The sequence below is a fragment of the Amphiura filiformis genome, chromosome 6 (genome assembly GCF_039555335.1).
Source record: "Amphiura filiformis chromosome 6, Afil_fr2py, whole genome shotgun sequence".
NCBI lineage: Eukaryota > Metazoa > Echinodermata > Ophiuroidea > Amphilepidida > Amphiuridae > Amphiura > Amphiura filiformis.
In genome coordinates, this window is record NC_092633.1 from 60839313 (window position 1) to 60858552 (window position 19240).

At 37.9% G+C, this 19240-nt stretch overlaps 1 protein-coding gene across 1 annotated transcript in view; it reads right to left on the reverse strand.

Moving 5' to 3' along the window:
• The window catches only part of LOC140155756 (uncharacterized), an 84618-nt gene extending 66531 nt beyond the window's left edge, over window positions 1–18087 (reverse strand). The window contains 1 exon segment of the mRNA XM_072178711.1: window positions 17966–18087. Coding sequence (XP_072034812.1) covers window positions 17966–17990 — 25 coding nt within the window. The 5' untranslated portion in view covers window positions 17991–18087.
• Window positions 18088–19240: the final 1153 nt, after the last annotated feature.

The window sequence follows — 19240 nt, forward strand, 5'->3', positions numbered from 1 at the left end:
CCGTCTTTTAAATGGGCCAAATATTGATTGAGGATCAATTTCAAAATAAAGAGTTATGCCACTGCACTGCAAAGTGAATCAAGATGGAAGAATGTAAACACAATAACTGGCTTATTCACAAGAAGAGGAGCAACCTGAAAATGACTGACCCCAGCCCCACCAATTATTTTATTGTCTTTCAAGTAAAGATGACATTTTTCTTGACAAATGACCTACTTCGCATCAATTGCATAAATGTTTAAGTGAATCAGTTTTGAAGAATGTAAACACATATTTTGGGATAAAAATAAATTCTGCACTTGTGTACAATTACAGGGTAGCAACCTGAAAACGACTGACCCCCGTCAATAGTTTGTTGTATTTGGCTGTGCATTGAACATAACCATGAGTCACCGAAACTGCATCAAGGGCTCACAGCACAATATGAAAACTTATACCCAATATGAAGACTTGCATCCAATGCATTTTGTGACCAGTTACCATCATGACCACTGCCATGACTGATACAATAAAAACAATTGTGGTAAATAATATATTACAGTAATTTGTTTACTAAATATAAACTTGTTGTTAATAATACCACATGTTTGCTACATTAATTTTACATTTTATAGAGTTGGTTTTGATACAGTCAAGAGTGATTGACTTTTAGTCAGTATTCATTAGTAAACTAATCGTCCGTAAATAATATAATAATAGAGAATGAATATCCAATTCCAATCACATGAAACATAATGAAGATTAAAATAAGTGCTATATACATGTACCGTTGCCTAGCAATGAAGTACCGTACTCCAACAAGAGAAAAAAACATGAACGGGCGAGAACACATCATTTTGCTTTGAAATGGTTAAACCGTGCATTTAAATATTAGAATTGCTTATCAAATTTAGTGAACACTCTATCAAAAAAATCTCCTTAACTTTGTAGGCCTAAATCTTTGTCATTTGATGAGCAAGTTCATGTTAAGAAAACCTTACTATTTTGGCCCCTACAAAAATGTGTGTTTTAACCATAGTGATTCTGGATGCATTTCAGGGACTTGTTTTTGATAGCATTCTTGAAATGTTGAAATAGGGGTATTTTATTATTTTAACAATTAAAGCCTATTTCATTGTACCTGTTTTTGGGTAGTGGTAAATAGGAGTAAAATTGCTAAAGATGTTCTTGAAATTTAGTTCGACCAAAATTGGGTTTTCAGAATGATCATGCCTTATGCCTTTGAATATGAAGTATCTGGTTTGTGTTGCTATTAGTATTAAATGTACCAGAGCTCTAGTTTAGTGTGCTAAAATACATCCATAGAGACCACAGAAGTTTCTCCCTGAGATCCACTTGATCTCAAAATCAGCACTAAAAAATAGTATTTAGTCTGTATACATTGAAAATATATTGGCCTACACATGAGTGCATTTTCATTGAATTTGCTTTCATTCAAATATCCTGTGGGCATTTCCCATTTCTATTCATCACCCAGGAAGCTGAATGGTCCATCAAAGAATGATACAACCTCAAAGACAGCACACACCCATCTAGTAAAAGTCAAATTGGGGTCATAGCTCCCATTGAGGGATAAACCACAATCAATTACAATGCAAACAAAAACATTGGATTTGTAACCCAATTTGTGTGACTGAATTTGAATTATGTGGTTGGGGTTGTATACACTCACACATGTCTATTCACAGAGAGCCCTGCTGGTAAACCATTTTCAGCAAGTTTGTTGTCATTAGTAACTGCTCTACTGACAGCTGTAGGTTGTAGGCTTCAAATGATGCCAATTTTAGGCCTTGTTCAATGCCAGATTTGATTGTTAGGGGTGGAGTTGCAAGAAATGTGGTTAGTTCTAGAATTAGCACATCAATAGTTGGATACAAAAACTGTATGGCCGAGTCTGAATAAACCCAGGCCAGCCAGCCAGCAATATCTAGGCCGTTGGCTAGGCGTTGGTCATTTTGAGTTTCGGAACCCAAATTGTCGACGTCGATATACAAAATATATCGACATGTCTACATTAAACAAGAGCACCAATGGCGCTGTGGCTCTGCGCTTTTTCGTAACAGTGAAAGTAATTGTTCTTGGAGTCGATTGTGCAATGTGACAGATCACATTCAATGGGTACATCTCATTTGCAGAGCATATAAGAATACATCAATCAATTTAGGGAATTACTATTTAGCGACATGAATCGAATCGGGTGGAATTGGATAGAAATGGGTCCAAATGGACCGAAACTGATCAAAATACATAGGCCAATGTCAAGAATAGTGTTGTCTGTTTATACTAATTTGATCTCAGTTGACCCCAGGTGATCCTGAAATGGCCTTCCAAAACTTTAGCTCTAAACAGTGACTACCCACCAGGTTTCATGCCTATTCAACAGTTTTTACTCATTTGACCTCAGATAACCCCTGGTGACCCCAAAATGACCTTCCAAAAATGTGACCGCAAATGTTGACTGCATCCACCAAGTTTCATGTCTGTCCAAAAGTTTTTACTAATTTTACCTCAGATGACCCCTGGTGACCGAAATGACCTTCCACAAATTTGACTCCAAATGTTGACTGTACCCACAAAGTTTCATGCCCATGTGACAGCTGTTACTAAATTGACCTCAGATGACCCATGGTGACCCTGAAATGACCTTCCATACATTTGGCTCTAAATGTTGACTGTAGGCCCTACCTACCATGTTTCATGCTCATATAAGTTTTTACTAATTTGACTTTAAATGACCCCTGGATGACCTCAGGTGACCCTGAAATGACCTTCCCAAAATTGGGCTCTAAATGGCGACAGTACCGCCAAGATTCATGCCCATCCGACAGTTTTTACTAAGTTGACCTCAGATGACCCCTGGTGACCCCAAAGTGACCTCCAAAAAGTTTAACTCCAAATGTTGACTGTACCCACCAAGTTTCATGCTCATCCGACAGTTTTTACTAATTTGACCTCAAATGACCCTTCTTAGTGACCCCAAAATGACCTTCCAAAAATTTGACTCTAAATGTTGACTGTACCCACCAAGTTTCATGCCCATCCGACAGTTGTTACTAATTTGACCTCAAATGACCCCTGGTGACCCCAAAATGACCTTCCAAAAATTTGACTCAAAATGTTGTCTGTACCCACCAAGTTTCATACCCATATGACAGTTTTTACGAATTAGACCTCAGATGGCCCCAAAATGACCTTTTAATAATTTGACTCCAAATGTTGACTATACCCACAAAGTTTCATGCCCATACGACAATTGTTACTAATTTGACCTCAGATGACCCATGGTGACCCTGAAATGACCTTCCAAAAATTTGACTCTAAATGTTGACTGCACCCACCAAGTTTCATGCCCATACAACAGTTTTTTACTAATTTGACCACAAACGACCCCTGGTGACCCCGAAATGACCTTCTTAAAATTTGGCTCTAAATGTTGACTGCACCCACCAAGTTTCATACCCAAACGACAGTTTTACTAATTTGACCTCAAATGACCCATGGTGACCCCGAATTGACCTTCCCAAAATTTGCCTCTAAATGTTGACTGCACCCACCAAGTTTCATGCCCATGCGACAGTTTTTACTAATTTGACCTCAAATGACCCCTGGTGACCCCAAAATGACCTTTACAAAATTTGGCTCTAAATGTTGACTACACCCACCAAGTTTCATACCCATACGACAGTTTTTACTAATTTGACCTCAAATGACCCTTGGTGACCCCGAAATGACCGTCCCAAAATTTGGCTCTAAATGTTGACTGCACCCACCAAGTTTCATGCACATACGACAGTTTTTACTAATTTGACCTCAAATGACCCCCAGTGACCCCGAAATGACCTTTCCAAAATTTGGCTCTAAATGTTGACTGCACCCACCAAGTTTCATGCCCATACGACAGTTTTACTAATTTGACCTCAAATGACCCCGGTGACCCCGAAATGACCTTTCCAAAATTTGGCTCTAAATGTTGACTGCACCCACCAAGTTTCATGCCCATACAACAGTTTTACTAATTTGACCTCAGATGGCGACCCTGGTGACCCTGAAATAACCTTCCAAATATTTGACTCCAAATGTTGACTGTATCCACCAAATTTCATGTCCATTCGGCAGTTTTTACTAATTTGACCTCAGATAACCTCTGGTGACCCCGAAATGACCTTCACAAAAATTGGCTATACATGTTGATTGTACCCACCAAGTTTCATACCCATACGATAGTTTTTACTAATTTGACCTCAGATGACCCCTGGTGACCCCGAATTGACCTTCCAAAAATTTGACTCCAAATGTTGACTGTACCCACCCCAGTTTCATGCCCTTACAACAGTTGTTACTAATTTCCGTAAGCAATCGGGTCAAATTATTATTTTTTTTGGTAACTTTTTCTGATATTGGGGTGATTTCCCCTCCTCATCCACCCCTCCCCGGCTGTCTTTGATTGCTTGACATTCCTTTTGATTTCTCTCAAAAACTTATGATTAATATTGCACAGCCAGAGTAAAACATTAAACTTTGCAACTTTCAAACAACATGATCAATGATTTCTGAAACCACTAATTTCAGTCACATTTGAATTCAATAATTATGTAGGCCTACATTTATTTCAACTTTTCTATTTCTGCCACCCCCCCTTATGAATTATTCATTCATAACTGTGATGACCTTGGGACCGTCCAATCAGAATCAACATGATCAATCAATGCGCCGTAAGGTCACGACCTTTGTGTGGTGAAACCAAAATAAACAGTCAAAAATGGCGAGATTGGTCGGCACAGTCGATGTAACATCGATCAAATAAACCGTGGTCTTGAATTTCTTATGAAGTCCTGGCCTAAAAACTATGTTGTTTTTCAGGAGAAAACATATTAATCTTTGATATTCTGAAGTATAAAATTGTTGGGCAAAGTGGAACATCATTTATTTAGACTGTTTTTGCTATGGAAAAATACGAAAATTTTTCAATTTTGCGAAGAGGGGTGAATCAAATTGAAAATATAATTTCTCCTCAGAATCATGTCCACAATATGGTTTAATTGACTGTTTCTAACAATTAAATCTACAAAGAGCGTGATGAAATACGAAGAGCTTGCATGACTTTCGGTCCGTGTTCAGATAACAGGTGCACTTGACTTGCCAAAGAAAAATAGTGCAATCTGTCTATTTCCGTCATCTTCTCGCAACTTAAATTATACAGACCAAAATAATCTCTAGCACACACAGGGAACCAAGCAAAGGGATTGAAATTGCTCGTTTCTCATGACGATTTCGGACTTTTCTTTCATAAAATAACTACTTTCCCCACCTCATTTCAACCCAATATGGAGTGCAATCGATTGAAAAATAACTTATAGAAAGTTAGAACTCAATTTTAAAAGCACATATCGCACACAGAAATAACCTTAGCATAAAAAAGCACCATCGGAATTGGCGAAAAATGAAACAAAATACACCGTCCACTTAGCGCGATCACGATGGCTCGTCAAGCAAGCTTAGAGCCAAAAATGGTGTCGACGCTAGCCCTAATGGTGGGCAGCCCCGCGCGACGCTGGCTGCTTGGCACAAGCCAGCGCTCCAATTGGAGCCCGGCACTCAACTTGGGCTAGCCACAACCCTGCTAACCCTAATCCTAATATTAAGTAATATCTTAGGGGTAGCGTAGCAGTGGCAATTCATCCTGTAGTCTTGCTCAGTATCATTCGGTCTTCATTTACATAATTACAATGACATACATACGTACATGTATTAACCGTATGCTAAGTGACTCTAGGATATGCCATAGTAATCAACTCACCACCTTTTCCATTCATTATAGACCTCCTTACGACAAGTAAACGTGATCATGCAATTCCAATTCTCTTTGAAATGGGTCAATGCATCCAATGCAGGCTAATGAGATCTACCAATAAATTACTATTATATGAGCATAGAACACAACCCAAGAAACGAAATTGGTACTTACCAACGATACAGACAGACTCTACAAAATAACTCTGTAAAATTCACTAGATCCTATCCTCAAATCTGATCAACTCCCGACACTACCAATCCATGATCAAGAGAAAATCTAGCTTAAATGATTGTATAAATACCACTAGTTTGAGCTGTCCATTTGTAGACACTGACCCAAATAAGAAGTTATTTTCTGTTGAGCAGGAATGTTCCCCTACCATGCCTTCTCATTTCTACTAGTCTGCATCACAGCTTGATATCTCAAGTTCAAAAGTACATGATCCTAGCCATCATAGCAACCCAGTCAACATTTAATTTGGAAATGGTGCGCTGTCTGTCCACCTTTTCGTTTAATTTCATTCACAGAAAAAGTGCAAATTTAATATCTACATAGATATGTTGAAGGCAATAGAACCAAATACTACACCTTCTGTCAGCTGGAGTTGATCTAGGAGGCCATATCCATTGTGCCCATGCACTATGAGCCCACACATCCATGTGCCCATACACACATAGACATATCATTTAGTTAAACTTGTAGACAGTACTAGAACACCTACCAGAATGACCCATTTTATCAAAACCTCTCTTAACCCTAACGCCCAAAGGGCTTTTAGGACTGGAAAGAAGAAGGAAGAAATAAAGCGAGAAAACAAACAAAGAAGTTTACTCTGGTGGGATTTGAACCTGAGAGGCCTAGCATGCCAAGCACAAAGTTGGCAACAGTTACCAATGGGTGTTTTGCTGGCCGGGTCAATGAAAGCGTGCCCGTGTATATTATTTGCGTCATCACATCACATTAGATGCAATCACGCACAGTGCATATATCATGTAGAGTATTTTGTAGTACTCAGGCGTGCTAGGGTTTTAAACTCCAAGTTGACCCACTGCCCACTTCACTGGACTGACAGTGTCCTCTAACTCTCTACCAGTGAAGGTCCTACAATTCTGTCCAAAGCTCAACATCCAAACAGACTTGATTCAATAATAAACACAGTACAGCACACTCCTTATAATGGACAAATGAATAATGTAATTGTAAATGAAAAAGATCATGCAATAATCAAATCAATACCATAACCATTATATTAGTATTACTGGCACATCCTGATACTTAAACTGGACATTTTCGTGGAACATTAATTTCACCCTTTTTCGCACCAGTGCCCTAACAGGCAAGATTTTTCCATCCCAATCCTGGCATGCCCTGAATCATACCAGCCAGACCACTGTAGAATTAAGGGGGTACACCCCTGGCCAATTTTGTGCCTATTTTTGCACTTTTCTCAAAAATTATAGCACATTGGCGACAAGTAAGATATGTATATATTATAGGGGCAAGGACTACAACTACTGTACTAAAAATTCAGCAACTCAAAGTAAGTAGTTATTGATTTATTGATCAAATATTGGTTTTCCCTCATTTTTGACTGTAACTCCACAACTGTTGTCTGTGCTGAAATAAAAATTCCAGTGTAGTAGTTGTAGTCCATGCCCCTATAATATACATATCTTACTTGTCCCCAATGCGCTATATTTTTTGAGAAAAATGCAAAAATAGGCACAAAATTGGGCAGGGGTGTAGTACCCCCCTTAACAGTTTTTAACCACACTCTACTTTTGAAAGAAAGTAGAGCTCTCCAGAGTTCACAGTGAATCTGATGTGAGCAAACCCTATGTTTATTGCATGTGACACTGACATGATCTAATCCAGTTAGACCGAAGACTGCACTAAGGGACGCACCATTAGATTCTCAGGGTGGGGGTAGGAAGTTTTTCAAAAAAAAAAAAACTTCACCCACTACATGAGCAAAAAAAAAAACTTTCCCCACCAACACTAAAAAAAAAAAAAAAAAACTTCCCCCACCTAACTGTGTATAATGCATGAAATAAAAAATAAAAAAAACTTGCCTTCAGTGTGAAAAAAAAAAACTTTCGCGCCTTCAAGGTCGAAAAAAAATTTCTTCCCCGACCCTAACTTCCTACCCCCCCCTGAGTATCAAATGGTGCGTCCCTAAGAGGCAAATATTGAAACAAATAATCAGCATTAAAATTTCCACTCACCTTTACTGACAAAAATGTCCTAAGTTTGTTTCAATACAATATGATCCAATTTGCACAATTCTACAGAAAAAGAGTACACCAAAAATGATCCAAATCCTCCCACAACATTTCCTGTACTACATACATGTATAGCATACAGTAAGTTAGCAACTTTAAACAGCTTACAACAGGAACAACCAAATGCTGATCTTGACAGCAGCAAATCACAGATATTGAGCGAATCTATGTAATCTTTGACCCTGCTTCATTGGAGCTTGTCTATGCACTGATTACCTTTAGTCAGTCAGTATCTCTGTTTGTCTATAGTCCTGTTCAGATGTGAGGTATTTAACTTGAGGGGTATTTACCTGGCAGAGTAAAGTGCCCAGTAGTAGTAAGCTTATAAATGTCAAGATCGTGCCCGTCTGGACAGAGTCAGATCAGCTTATCCCGACTTTAACCCCACTGATTTACCTCTGAAAATAGTCAGGAGGTAAATCCTTAACCCAGTCGAGTTAGATACCCCAGCCAGTCGAGGTAGATACCCCAGTCGAGGTAGATGCCTGTTTGGATTGCACTAAAGGTAAAAGTTGAGGTAAACATGACCTTTTCCCCCGATTTGACCTCGCTATAAATTAACCATCGGCATCCGTTCCCTTCTTGCTCTAAAACTAGATGAAGCAAGGCATGAAATGTGTTTTCTTCTTCACCGATATGAGTGTAAGGAGCACGCAATTGCACTCGTCTTGGGGTACTCTCTTCTGCCTCCTGTCGCATCCGTACCTGTTCCAACATCATAGGCCTAATTGTTGGTATCTGTTGCTGACTATTCATCATTTCCAACACCAATTTGTCGATGAAGCAAAAACAAGAGCTTTAATTTTAAATCCATTTTTCGCCTCAATTTTTACTCAAACAAAATTTGTTTCCAACCGGACTGCAGATTTATTAGAACCTGCACGGTTTAGCCCAGCAGGTTCAATGTTTAGTGGAACTTCCAGAAATTATCCCTGGGTACAAAATGGACACAGAAAATTCATGTTGGGGTCATCAGCGGCAGGGGTAGCATTATGGTCCGAAAGTCAGGGGTTGTTTTCCTGTGTTTTTCACCCCCGAGCTTGCAGAAAATCCAAATACATGGGGTGAAAATTAAATCTCGGGGGTGAAAAATATTTTGCAGTGTAGTCAGGGGTAGGAGTAAGGTCCAAAAGTAGAGGGTCAGAGTTCACCCCGAGCTTGCACATATTCCCAATATAGAGGGTGAAAAATTGATATTTTTTACATTTAGGGGGTCATTCACCCCCGATCGGGGGTTAACGGCATAACGCTACCCCTGATCAGCAGGTCACGCTAAAAGGTTGGGGTATTAAGGCCCTTCACAATTAATTCTTAGTTTCCTGTTTCATGGTTGAAAACCAGGGATGAGGCGACTTTTAATTATTAATTATTAATTATCTTTTATTTTCTTTATTTTAAAATAAGTGGTCGCAACCTACATCAAGCCCTTTTGACAAGGAGCATGCATTTAATTATTTTACTACTATGTTTGATTTTACACATAAGTAATGGTACAATTAGGTTCTATGTTTATTCATCATTATAAATGATATCATCAAAGTCAGAAAGTAGCAAATGGTAGTCATTAAAAGTTATTTTTAAAGAGAAAATCCAAAATATAAATAAAATAATTAAATATTTTGCAATTCTCTACTTTGGGCGGGCGGAAACAGGAAACTAAGAATCAATTGTAATTGGCCTAAAGCTACGTATGGACAATTTTATCACAGGTTGTATACAAATTATTAAACTCGAGTAATAATTCAGGTCTGAACGTGCCTTATGAGTGAATCTTTGCTCCCTGGATTGATAAGCTATCAGAAATGCCAGATAGCAGATATAACAATGGTTCAAGTTGTCACCATCCATGACAATGATGGTTGCCCACTTCACTTCATTATGATACTAACATGATATTCATATTAATTTTAATGTTCAAACTTCAATGACATGCCACGACCTGTGGAAATCTAAAATTTCAATAGTTCAAGGTTAATGGTTAATAATATTTATTTGAATAACTTGTGAAATACAAAAGTCACCAAATAATCTGTTGGGGTATCTGTTTTACAGTATTGAAGGTCTTTGACTCCATGGACAGTCGACAGCTTCAACCCATTAAATTTCTGATCCTGAAATTTGATGTTCCAAAAGGGGGAGCAAGGACCCACGCAATGCAATCATTCCCCCAATGTTACTCATATTGATCAGATTGAGTATCTGTGTTTATTACCAAATTAACCTCATACTGACCATTTTAGCTACAAATTGCAAATTTTCAGATGCTCTGAGTGCATTTGTTTGCCAAACATCATATCTGACCATTTTCGATATGCTTCACATCCAGGCTTCACATCATAGACCCTAGAAATCTATTCTGGGAGCGAAACACAGATTTTACATTCCATGTTAAAAAGAGATCTATGCCAAGTGCTGGTACAATATTTAAAAGACATGGTAAATACGCTATAGAGAACTAGAAATTGTCTCTGTATTAAATCTTATGACACATCTACATGTACATGCTTAAAAATGTAGAAAAGGGAACAATATTAAATTATGTTTGCATCTTTTTGGACATCAATAATATATTATTAAAAACTAGAATTTTGTGGTTCTAGACGTGGCGGGTCTCGGCACAAAGCGTCGGCCGCAATGCCTCCACCTTACATGTGGTCACATGTCTTATGGTGGGACCCCAAAATACCTGGTGACGTTACATTTTTCTCTCCTCTTTCTGATTTAACTTGATGTCACAGGGCTATTCTTGGTCCAATTGCATCAAGTTTGGGCTCATTATACAGCCTGATTATTCTAATTTTCAAATATGTTTCTCAATTTGGAATGCCAATTTGTTTAATTAGTGAAAAATACCAAAATTTTAACGAAGATAAACCTGGTGGATAAGTGGTGGAGGATAAGCGGTGGAGGAGTATGTGCATTCTCTATGGGAGACATGGCATCTTTTTGAATTTTAAATTATATCATTGCCAAATTGTGTGCTATACTTGCAAATCATACCTCAAATGAAAGCTTGATCATTCATTATTCTTATTCAGCTATTAATTTGATCTAATCATGTTTACAAGTATTCACTGAGAACCGCAAGTCACAAGAACCTCAATTTTTCCTATTCACTTACACACAAATGTCAAGATTTTCAGTCACAACATGCGTTTTGGCTTTCAATTGTTGTATCTTGAAAATTATACACCCTAAGATAGGAAATGTATACATTTTTGGAAAGCTTTTTACCCCAGGAATCCAAATATGCAGTTAAAATAAATGTAGGATACACTCTAAAGAAAATATTTTCAAAATGTAATCAACATTTTGTGTGTGAAGTTACCTATATTTTCACACCCTGTATCACCACTTTGGTCATTCATAACTTAGCGAAAGTATAAATTTTATTCAAGCTCATAGTGTTGCCTGCCACAAAATTAAGATTACATTTGAGGTATTCCATATCAGTAGTAAATGCAATGAATTATGAATTTACTAGTAAAATTAGTTTTTTTCATGATATCACCCTATATATTTTCTTACGCACCCTGTATACCAACTTCATTTTTGCATAGTTGGATTCCTTGGAACATAAGCTTTCCAAAAATGTATAGTTTTGTTGGTGTGAGATGTATAGTTTTAGACATGTAACAATTTAAGTGAAAAGGAGGACAAATGTTCAAAATCAGTGCTTGTAACGCAAATGTACCCCACCATATGACACATGACCATGTACGTGCATTATTTGAACCGGTGCAATTTCACTTGGAGCTGTGGCGATTTGACCCCAGATGACCCTAAAAAATGACCTCCACATTATTTGTCTCACTACAGTGGTCATTCCCACCAAATTTCATGAACCTGCAGATGGCGATTTCACCCCGGTTGACCCCAAAATGACCTTAAACATTTTTGTCTCGTTTCAGTGTCAGTGGTCATTCCCATCAAAATTTCATAAATCTATGCCAATATGACCCCGAATGAGCCTGAATGACCCCAAAATGATCTTCATATTAATGTTTTGCTATGGTGGTCGTTTCCACCAAATTTCATGAACCTATTTGAACCTGCAACAATCTATGGCGATTTGATCCTGGATGACCACAAAATGCTCTGAAAATTTAATCAGGTCAGGAAGCTCTGGCTGTCAAGTCACATCACTGTAACCTATACGGATCTCAAGATAATCTGTTCACACGGTTATTTTGCTTGATATGCATAAATTATGCAAATTAGCTGCATAATTACCATATTTTGCGATGAAAATCTAATAGAATTTGAAAACCGCCAATTGCCACCCTTCCACCAAATTGCATCACTATACGCCTTACCAGTTTGAACGGACGAACAGACAACCAGGAAACGTAATACCTCCGGTGGAGGACTGGAGGCATAAAAATAATGCCAATCAATTTAACCTTAATTTTAAAACAAACAAAAGTTCCCATGAATTACTATTTCATACAACAATTCAAGTAAACCAATAGCAGGCAATAGTATTTTCTTGACCAGAGTTCATAACAGATATTTTACCAGAAACACAGAAAATATTGACAGTGACAGTGTGTTGTGCTCTTGTATCGCAACACATGAATTAATTATGCTTTTTTAAAGCATGAAAAAAAAACATTGCAAAGACTATATCACCTATTTATTATACTGATCTTTTGATTAAATCCAAATGAAACTTGCAATTTTGTACTTTACTCCACCAAGTTTCAGTGAAAACTAATGTTTGTGGAACTAACTTTCAACCAATACATGTAAGAATTCCTGTACTGCGCTTGAGTGCACCTGATATAATGGTTGACCCTGGTCACCCTTTCTGCCAGCAAAAATGAGGAAACACCCATATTAAAATCACAATGGTGGGTGTGATGGTCCTGGTCTATTTATTAACTAATCATGCTATAAATGTACACTTCATTCATAAATATATATTGGGCAACCAGGAGAAGGAGAAAATTACAGTGGTACCCCTGCAGTCTGCACTGTTTGACCTGAGAGTTGGCTGGACCTAGTTTAGTGCCTCTCACACATTTGTACAGATCACCATGGGGAAATTAACAAAAAAATAATTACCACTGAACTTGATTGAGGTAGGCAAAAGATAGATGGTAGGGGCCTATGGATGGGTCATAGTTTTCAAAATATTTTGATTTGGGGGTATTCTAGCCCAATTTTGAATCATTTTGAATCCTTTTTGAAATTTAACAATTTAAGTCTGTGCTCATATTTTCTGATTTGTGTTAAAATGTGTGACCAGATTGACAACCTCAGCCATCATTTTTCTTCATCAAAACTGTTCAACATTTTTTACCATAAAAATTCACTGTGTCTGCAATTTACTATGTGTACCATGATATGGTTATTGGTCAGGAGAAAGCTCTTTGACTACTTTTTAATACTTCCATGGTCAAGAGAAAGCTGGGTCACAAAACATTCACCTTGTCAATGAGTCACACCTATGACCATGGACCCTGAAACCTTGATTCCAAAACTAGACAAAAACTGCCTTTGTGCCTCTGCATGGTTGTATCATCGCCAGTGTCCGAGTTAAGAAAATAAAAGGGGTTGTCCCACGGACAACCAGGTTGTAATTTTTGGTTGTCCACCAAAGTTTTTGGTTGTCCGTAAGCTGCCACAATCTGAAACAACTACATGTGACCAATAAAGTGGAGTGAGTGTACAGTCAATTTATGAACAATTACTCTTAAATATTTAACAATTCATCAGTTGTGTCAGGTTTGAGCAAACTAACATGCTGAAAAAGTAACTTTTGGCTGTAGATCTTTGGTTGTCCGCCGGACAACTAGAGCATTATTTTCGGTTGTCCGGTGCATGTTTTGGTTGTCCCGGGCGAACGGACAACCAAAATTTCGAACACTGATCATCGCCCATCATAGGCCTGCTAAGGTTCTATGGGCTCCCACTAGCTTTGCAAAAGACCACTGGATCACAGTATAGTGACTGGATCATGTACATCCCAAAGAGTGCAGAACTTTGTACTTTTCAATTTTATAATTACTAGACCAACAACAAGTCAACAAGAGTATGGATACTGTATAAAACAAAGCTACAGTTCAAGTTCCTGCACCAAGGGCACTGTGAGCAATGGAAATCAATCATGCAATTTACAGTGAGGTACTAAAAATGTAAAGTTTATAGAGAGACTATAGGCCAAAGTATCTGTGTACAGGAAGTTTTTTATGAGCCAGCTAAGCAACTCATTTGATATGGTAGATTGGTAGTTAAATGCAGTCTGAGCATAGCAATGTTTCCTGATGCATTGTGCATGTCTGGTCATGGCCAGACAAACCAGCCAACTTCCCACAGTACCGTACTAATTGTAATTCCCAACTCCACTACATGTGTAGTAATTCACAAACCTGTTTACTTTAAACAATATGGACAAATATATATTTGAATACTGACACTCGTAAGTCTGATTCAGACTCCATATCGCAGCGTGAATTAAAATGTACATTTTAATTTCATCAAGTGATGCTGCAATGTTTTAAAAGCATTTGGGGTCTGCATCTCCTTTTATGGTCATTCGACCTGATCTTGATTGTTCAGCAGCCAATCACAAGCATGTACGGCCGTGATATCGCAGAATGATGCGAAGAAAGTTGAACTTTTGTTCAACTCTCATCGCCGACAAAATTTCCACCATCGTAAAAACCTGGCTCAGATTTCAGTTTTAAAAGCATCGCAACACACTGCAATGTGGAGTCTGAATCGGACTTTACACTAGCCACGCACAGACTGTCCAGTAGAAGTGAAACACACCTACCATGTATTAGAATTATATAAATGGTGCCCCTCTTTAAAAGGGATTAATGTCAGTGGTAGAGGTATAATTATATCCCAACTCAGCATTGTTTGTGCACTCTCTATGCACTCCAGTTGACGTTGACTTACAAGTCATGGAGGATGTTGAATATAACAATTTTAAATTCATGAAATTACAGTAGGAATTTCAATTGAATGAACATAGCTTTTAACAGATGCACAAGATCCAACCGTATATCGCGTATTTCAAACTACAATACGAACGCATGACTTTGGATACAAAATTAACCAATAACAAGTACCCGGTACGTTGGCATGGTTGGATCCCAGAGTATGCATGTGCATCAACAAGTGTGAAGTGACTTTGTTGAGGTAATCAAAATGTACAAATTCCCGGGCACTAAAATTGTCGGGTGCAATGACGTCCCAGTAATACCATGAAGGCTAACGACAATTGAGCACAAATAACCATTGCATCATTAATTGCACTTTGACAATTTCGGCGCGGGAAGTTTGAATATCGCGTGTTGAGAGCCGACTGTTTTTATTCATTTTTATGGTCAATATGAGTTTGTTTCAAAGAAATCCATGTGATTCGTGCTTCATAATTATTTTTCTAACATATAAGGCATAATGTTGTGACTGCCAGAGACTCCCTTTAATGTTTACTTTAACCTACCATTGAAAACAAAATATTCTTTTACGTCTAAAGTACCGGGTACCCAAATCTAGCATTTTCTGAGCCAAACCAAGTCCTTAAACATTTCATTTTACAACTTTAAAGCCATTTTTCTTGCATTTGCCTTTTTTTTATGTGTCGCTTCTGCACTTCCCGTTGAATGACTGTAGAATGAGGACAATGTCCCAAAAACATAATTTTGGTATCAATTGCCCGTAAAATCGCTGCTTGCTGCATCTTCAGTTAGGGTCGTGTGTCATGAATTGGGGGCCAAATACGTTACATACTCAAAATTAGAAAAATAATCACGGTTTCACACAAAAATGATTGTCATTCATCTCATGTTTGTCAGAAACCTACAATTTTTATATCATCATAAAGCTGAAAGTGTAAGGAAGACAATTGTTCAACTTTTAAGTTGATATACAGGGTGCCACAAATATTATATAGGGTGGAAAAGTTACGTTTTCGTTCAAAAAGTAAAAAAATTGGTTCACCTCTAAAAGTACTCACTAACATAAACACCTGTTCTGCTAAAACCTTTTTAGATGTGCTAATAACATTGTAGGCTCTCAAAAAAAGCAAACTTGTAAAGATGAGTTATGTAGCCTAACTGAGATACATGGTGATCAAAAGTCGCACATAAATTTTTATGATTTTTATGACATTATCAATCAAAACATTTTTCCTTCATGTCCTACACAAAAACCAATGGCATATTTGAATTCCTCATCAAATTTCCTTCTAAAAAATATTAACTTTTACAGAAGTAGGGTAACTTCTTCAAGAAATATGACATTCAGAGCATTTCGGAGCACAAATGCATGCTTAGTACAGTAACGTATACATAGGAAAAGCCTAGAACCCATGACTCAGAATGCAGCACAGCTTGGAGTAAAATTGGTCAAGTTACCTACTAGACATAAATATGGTACCAAAACAATGGTACATAATCCATCCTAATACCTTGCTGGGTTATGAAGTTACAGTAAAAAACAAATTTGAGAGGTACTGAAAATCAATATTCCCTATACTTTTAAACACACGCCTCAACCGTAGGCGCCTCAACCGTAGGCGCCTCAACCGTAGGCACCACCACCCCTGACTTTGCAACGTTTGAATTGCAATATCTCAAAAAGTAAATACAGTGTGAAGTTTTTACTTTCCACAGTTTTAGGTAGATAAATAAGCAACAAAATGAGACCATTTCTAGTTCAGTAGCCCTCTACATTTTTGAGATCTGGGCCAAAACGTCCTGAATTTTTTTTTTTTTTTTAATGTAACACCACCACCTTTTCCTATGTACCCAATTCATGACGCACGACCTTAAGACATTTTCCAGCCTCCTCTAGTGTATTTATTTCAAATGTTCAATAGAAAAAAAATGCGATATAATTCATGCCCATGCTGTTTTAAACACTAACGTAACAGAGAACTGACTGGTCAGCACTCAGCAGGTCTGCATGACAGTTTTTAAAAAGTAATCTTTTCCTGTAAACTTTTGGCAAAAGCATTTACATGTAAAAGGGCACTTTGTGATCCACAGCCTCACCCCCCCCCCACTTTTCTCAAAAAAAGTTGAGTATACCACTGGAAACCTCTGGCTACATACAGTAATGTTTATGTACCAAATATTTCTTGCAGATTTATTAGTTTAGGCTTAAGCAAAAATATCGTCAAATTTGAATTCCGTTTTGGATATATACAATCAAGAACGAAATTACAACAGTGCAGTGCCAGTGGCCTATGCATGGAGCAGTGAAATGCACATTATATAATCATGCATAAACTCGCAAGTAAACAGAAAATCAGAATCAACTGAAATTTTGTGAATAAGCTTTTTTCTGGGATATCGACTGAAAAATTTAAAAAAACCTAGCACTAAAATAAATGACTAAAGTATTATTCAGACTAAAGTATTATTCAGATTTCCTTTTACAATCGCGTATATACGCGCGCGACGTCAAGCATGTGCATTGGACCATGTGCAAAATAATACGCGCTGGACGGCTAGCAGTATGCTTAATTTGTAAAAGGAAATCTGAATAATACTTTAGTTTGACTTGGTCTTGGAAAATTAAATATATTTTTAATCAATTCGAAAGCAACGGCAAGAAAGCAAACATTATTTTTAATTTATTCAGTAGTCATTGCACTGTTCTTCATAACCTCCAAGTCTTTCATATCTGTTTATTAGTCGCTTTATATCTTGAAGCGTTTGTGTCCGAATGATAATTGACCTGCAAATGGGTGTACGTATTTATATTATATCATGCAATAAACCTAGGTCTATACGTAACACAAGCTGTACTGATGATGAGTGGCTGCATAATTCTGCTGAACTGGATGACTGGTAAACCAACACCGTACCAATTGTGAAGATTTACAGTCATGTAAAAACGTGACAACATATCAAATGCAAATAATTACCTGTGCCATTATGTTTCCTGGCCATAGTGGAATTCACAAGATACAATTTTTCGCAATTATAAAGAATTCCCAGATCTTCCGTTTCTATAACTCCTGTGTGCACCGGTTGATTCCACGGTGAGCTGTGGGCTGTGGCGAGTGACAGGTTGCAAGTTGCCAGTCTATGTTTTGCCGTTTCGTAAAACACCCTGAAGTTCAGTTTTACAAATCGCTTATTCCCTATAGAGTAGGATGCATGATCCCGTTGGCCCGGGTTAAGGTCCCCGATTTGAATAACATTTTAAAGAACGTGACCTCTCATACTAACATACCATGCCTGGCATTTTCATCTTCCATCTTGAGTTGAAATATGTGGGTTTAACTAAAAATGTGCACCCACGGTACGCGGTTCCATCTCCACCCCGGTTTCATTTATGAAAAAAGTTATACTCAGCACTAATTAGGGGCTGTGCAATAATTATGGGCCTGGTGGGGAGGGCAAAATTAGGGGGGGGGGAGAATACATGTAACATGATTATTTACTATTTAGTCCACTCTTCGATATTCGTTTATTTAAAAAAATATTTAAGAAAAGTTGAAACATGATATTGGTAGGCCTATGCACGTACTATTATAGGCCTATAAATAGTATGGTTTGATGAATGTTTGCCATCAAAAAATTCAGACCATAACTTGAACTATGATTAAAGCATGCAGAAAAACCGCTGCATTGTACAATTGTGTTTCTCTAGTCCTTTCTCCTTTTCCTTGCTATCTTTTTCTTCCATTTCTTGCTTTGTTTATCAAAGCTATCTAGACCAGGCATTTTATTAGCCCACACTGGCTATCCAGGCTTGTGCTTTTTTACATGTAGGCCTAGTATGATGTTGGAACGGTCCATGGATCATAGCATGTGCCCCTCACGGACCAACCTGGGTATACAAACAATGATCTTTTCAGCACTCATTTTAGTCTGAGAGGCAAGAAGCGAGCAAGCAATTACCCCCCTATGCCCTATACCCCAGTGGTGGCACTACGGGGGGGGCAAGGGGGCACACCCCCCTCCAACAAAAATTGTCTTGTCCGCTTTAATTTTGAGGCAAACCCCCAAAATCACGTAAATTTTCACTTTTTGCGGCAATTTTCTCAAAATTGAACCCCCCCATCTCCTTTCCCCATTTAACACCCCCTCCCCCAAAAAATTCCTGGCGCCGCCACTGGACTCTACTTTCGACATCGTTTTCGAATACAATGTACATTTTTCTACGGAAGATTGCGGGTCTGATGCGAAGTGAA